This window comes from Oncorhynchus keta, chromosome 27 (assembly GCF_023373465.1).
Source record: "Oncorhynchus keta strain PuntledgeMale-10-30-2019 chromosome 27, Oket_V2, whole genome shotgun sequence".
Taxonomy (NCBI): Eukaryota; Metazoa; Chordata; class Actinopteri; order Salmoniformes; family Salmonidae; genus Oncorhynchus; species Oncorhynchus keta.
The window spans coordinates 40,731,775-40,736,325 of NC_068447.1; the positions used below are offsets into that span (position 1 = coordinate 40,731,775).

A 4,551-nucleotide genomic window follows, 5' to 3' on the forward strand; every position below is an offset into this window, starting at 1 on the left:
ATTGTTATATACCCTTTGTTGGCAATGACAGAGGTCAAACGTTTTCTGTAAGTCTTCACAAGGTTTTCACACACTGTTGCTGGTATTTTGGCCCATTCCTCCATGCAGATTTCCTCAAGAGCAGTGATGTTTTGGGGCTGTTGCTGGGCAACACGGACTTTCAACTCCCTCCAAAGATTTTCTATGGGGTTGAGATCTGGAGACTGGCTAGGCCACTCCAGGACCTTGAAATGCTTCTTACGAAGCCACTCCGTCGTTGCCCGGGCGGTGTGTTTGGGATCATTGTCATGCTGAAAGACCCAGCCACGTTTCATCTTCAATGCCCTTGCTGATGGTAGGCTTTGTTACTTTGGTCCCAGCTCTCTGTAGGTCATTCACTAGGTCCCCCTGTGTGGTTCTGAGATCTTGCGTGGAGCCCCAGATCGAGGGAGATTATCAGTGGTCTTGTATGTCTTCCATTTCCTAATAATTGCTCCCACAGTTGATTTCTTCAAACCTAGCTGCTTACCTATTGCAGATTCAGTCTTCCCAGCCTGGCCTGGTGCAGGTCTACAATTTTGTTTCTGGTGTCCTTTGACAGCTCTTTGGTCTTGGCCAGAGTGGAGTTTGGAGTGTGACTGTTTGAGGTTGTGGACAGGTGTCTTTTTATACTGATAACAAGTTCAAACAGGTGCCATTAATACAGGTAACAAGTGGAGGACAGAGGAACCTCTTAAAGAAGAAGTTACAGCTCTGTGAAAGCCAGAAATCTTGCTTGTTTGTTTGTAGGTGTCCAAATACTTATTTTTCACCATAATTTGCAAATATATTCATTAAAAATCCTACAATATGATTTTCTGGATTTTTTTTCTCATTTTGTCTGTCATAGTTGAAGTGTACCTATGATGAAAATTACAGGCCTCATCTTTTTAAGTGGGAAAACTTGCACAATTGGTGGCTCACTAAATACTTTTTTTGCCCCACTGTATATACTGTGCTATACCATCTACAACATCTTGCCTATGCTGCACAGCCATCGCTCATCCATATATTTATATGTACATATTCTTATTCATCCCTTACATTTGTGTGTATAAGGTAGATGTTGTGAATTTGTTACATTACTTGTTAGATATTACTGCATTGTCGGAACTAGAAGCACAAGCCTTTTTCTACCCTCCATGAAAATCTGCTAACCATGTGCATGTAACCAATAAAATTTGATTTGAGGGTGGTGTTATTTGTATTTTATATCATTTTGAGATTAGTGAGTGTAGTGTTAGAAGGGTATTTATTTAGTACATTTTTATTTTTCAAGCAAAGTATAGAGTTGTACTGCAGTGCAGTAGGTGGCGGTAATGCAACAAATTGGATGCCAACTGCCGTTGAACCTCATAGAAGAAGAAGCTTTTGCCCTTGTCTTCGTAACTTTGAAACCGTACTCTGAACATGCGATGTATGAAAAATTACAAAAAAAGTAACTTGTTTCCCCCTCCCACCATTCTACATTAGTCATTAAACGTCACATGTACCACAATGAAAACAATTAAACGTATTTAATGTCGTTGCTTGCCAATTGCCAAGATATTAATCAAATGATCTACTCATTCAAATCAATGTATACTTTTGGAGATATGTCTGAAATGCTGAAACGCAACGCTCATAGAGTTCATTGTCTACAGAGGGCTGATGTCACGGTGTACCATACCAATCCCCTCAGCCATTCTCGTTCCAAGTGGCAACATGGCAGACGTGGATATCATCGTCAACAAGTTTGTGGCACTTTGGAGGATACCGTTTGTCCGTCTTAAATTGCCGTGGACTTTCTTGGTTATTTCCATGGTGGGATCCCTTGTCAAACCGACACAGCTCGTCCCGGAGACATATTTTAGCAACAGCAGAAATGTTCTCAATATGTAAGTAGAGTCAGCTAACGCTACCGGTTAGCAAACTATAGAAAGCTCGCTAGCTAGGTAACGTTAGCTTGCGAAGTGTCAAACCCTTGCTTGCGAGCACAGCCACGACTAGAGCCAAACGCCAGTGTTATTCAGTTAAACAGGCGAGTTAGCTAACTATATCCCCAGTTCGTATTTTCGTATTTATTTAATGTTACAATACAAGGAGGAGCAACATAGAGGTTAGTTAACTACAACCACTTACCAAATTCCTCTTACCCCATTCATAAACACTAACGTTAAATACTTTTAGCGATAGCTATAGTATAGTATCTACTGACATGGGGAATTTTGTTAATAGTCCCGATGCCTACACTTAACATTAACAGTAACTGGCTTTTTTATTTGAAGGGGCATATCAACACAGGTTTAGAAAGCAATGATTATTGGAGTTTACACGGAGCCAAACGTGGGCGAATGTAATGGGTGAAAACCCTACATACGGCTAGACACTTGTCAGCAAGCAAGTTTGCCTGTGTAGTCTGATTATCAACGGTCTGTGCTACTTCTTACATGACCACTTCCTATATCTCTTTCAGGTATTTTGTCAAAGTGTCCTGGGGCTGGACTTTATTGCTGTTGACCCCATTCATCTTCCTCATATACTACAAAGACAGCTTGACCTTTGCCCTCCGGCGAATGAGCTCATTGGTGGTGGCCACAGCCATTTGGTACACCTTCACCGAGACCTTCTTCTACATTGAAGATGCCACAGGTACATGCCACAGGGATCAAGTCCCTCATAAAGAATTCACCACAAAGTGGAGATGCAGGAATGCTGGGGGTCAATGGGACGGCTATGACATCTCAGGACACTCGTTCATTCTCTCGTACTCTGCACTTATCATTGCTGAAGAAATGGCACCTATGGCTACCATGGAGAGGAATCGGAACATTGTTCTTGATCTGTTATACGTGTCCCTTAATGGAATAGTATTCATCTGGATATGGATGTTTATGTGTACCTCTGTGTATTTTCATAATTTCTGGCAGAACGGTCTCGGGACTGTTTTTGGAATTCTGGCATGGTTTGTCACGTATCGGGTATGGTATCCAAAGCCCTTATCGCCTGGTCTTCCACTTAAGCCCACAAAGCAGAGTTGACTCACTTAAAATCAGCACTACTTAGTACTAGGCTAAACATCCTACTCTCGCACTCCTGTGTGGCTCTGCAACGTTTGGCACCTTCAAAACATTACATTTAAAAACATTGACATTCTTCTGAGGGTCAGTGTTGACCGTTGTTGCTATTTAAAGTTGTCTTTCCTTCAGAAGGGTAATTTTGGACAGGGGTCCGGGGTTGGTTTGCATGCAGTCCCTACTCCCTATGTGGCCGTAGGCAGCTGGTGTTCTTAAAATGACTCTGAAGTAATCTGAGATCATTGCAGTGCATGGCGTTGACGTCTCGGTCCAGGCCTATCAGCTAGCTAGTCTTCTCCAGAGTTGGGGTCCCATACCATTACTTCCTGAATTGAAAAAGGAATTCACCCAAACCTGAAGAAAATAATAATAATTCACCCCACTCTGGTGGTCAAGGTGTAAGTTTTTGTTTTACGTTTTTGGCTTCAAATGTTTTATTTGTGTGGAAATATTTATTGTAGAGAAATGTATAAAGTAGCTTAATTTGTTTATCAATGGCAAATGTAGTGAACACTACATTTACAACGAGATACTATAAGGCTGATCTGTAAGGTATTTTGAAGGTAAGGTATTGTGGTTTGCCTACAAAGTTATTGTAAGACACAACCCTCCAAATAAAATGAGATCAGTTCTGGAGCTAGTTGTACAGATTTCCAGATGTCTCAAATGTCCAGCAGCTCTCAATCAGCATTGCTTTATTCATAACGCCGAAATACAGTCAGCCAAAATTGTAGCCCAGCTATTTCATTTTGTTATACAAATCATTAAGGACAATACACAATTCTTTCCAGAACCAAAGGATTCTAATTATATCAATGCTACTACTAGCTATAGGTGCATTTGTTTATTCTCAGCACTACCTAGGGACATGGAATATTGAGTATGATGTACAAGTACATTTATTGCAAATTTAATTGGATTTTAAGTAGATTGCATGACTGTGCACTCAAATAAACTTCTTAACAATGAGGATATTGTCTGATTTGTTTGTGAGAAAACAAGGTTATAAAATAATAGAGAAAATACATTACATTCAATTTAAGTGTTGAAATAAGTTTATATTCTCCAATTTCTATTTTTCAATTTCATAATACATTTTTTGTTGATGGCAACTGAAGATATTAAGGCTTATGAACAAACACAGTGCACTCTAAATAGATGCATGTTTATAAAAATAAGATATACTATTGTGTAATATGCCCACAAATAATGACTAAGAGTACTCAACTTGATGAATTCATTGTCTCGAGAGTTCTGTGAGCCATATGAATTACAGACCTTATTTGCAGGGATTAATTTTTCAGTTGTAAGAAGTAGATCATTATCGGTGACAATGCTGCTTGTTCTAATGAAACATATACAAGCCTTGACAATGATAGGCTGGTTATGGAAAAGTGATTTCTCAATTGGTCTCTGACATTTCACCCAGACAGTGTTGCAGTTTATGTGTCCGTGAAAGTCCCAGGAGAAGCCACAA

At 39.9% G+C, this 4,551-nt stretch overlaps 1 protein-coding gene across 1 annotated transcript; it reads left to right on the forward strand.

The window, feature by feature from the left end:
- Positions 1–1,512: 1,512 nt before the first annotated feature.
- LOC118360047 (acyl-coenzyme A diphosphatase FITM2) lies at positions 1,513–4,043 on the forward strand. The gene is made up of 2 exons (XM_035739101.2): positions 1,513–1,895; positions 2,474–4,043. Exons 1-2 carry the CDS (start codon positions 1,669–1,671, stop codon positions 3,036–3,038), a joined length of 792 nt encoding a protein of 263 aa, XP_035594994.1. The 5' UTR covers positions 1,513–1,668; the 3' UTR covers positions 3,039–4,043.
- Positions 4,044–4,551: the final 508 nt, after the last annotated feature.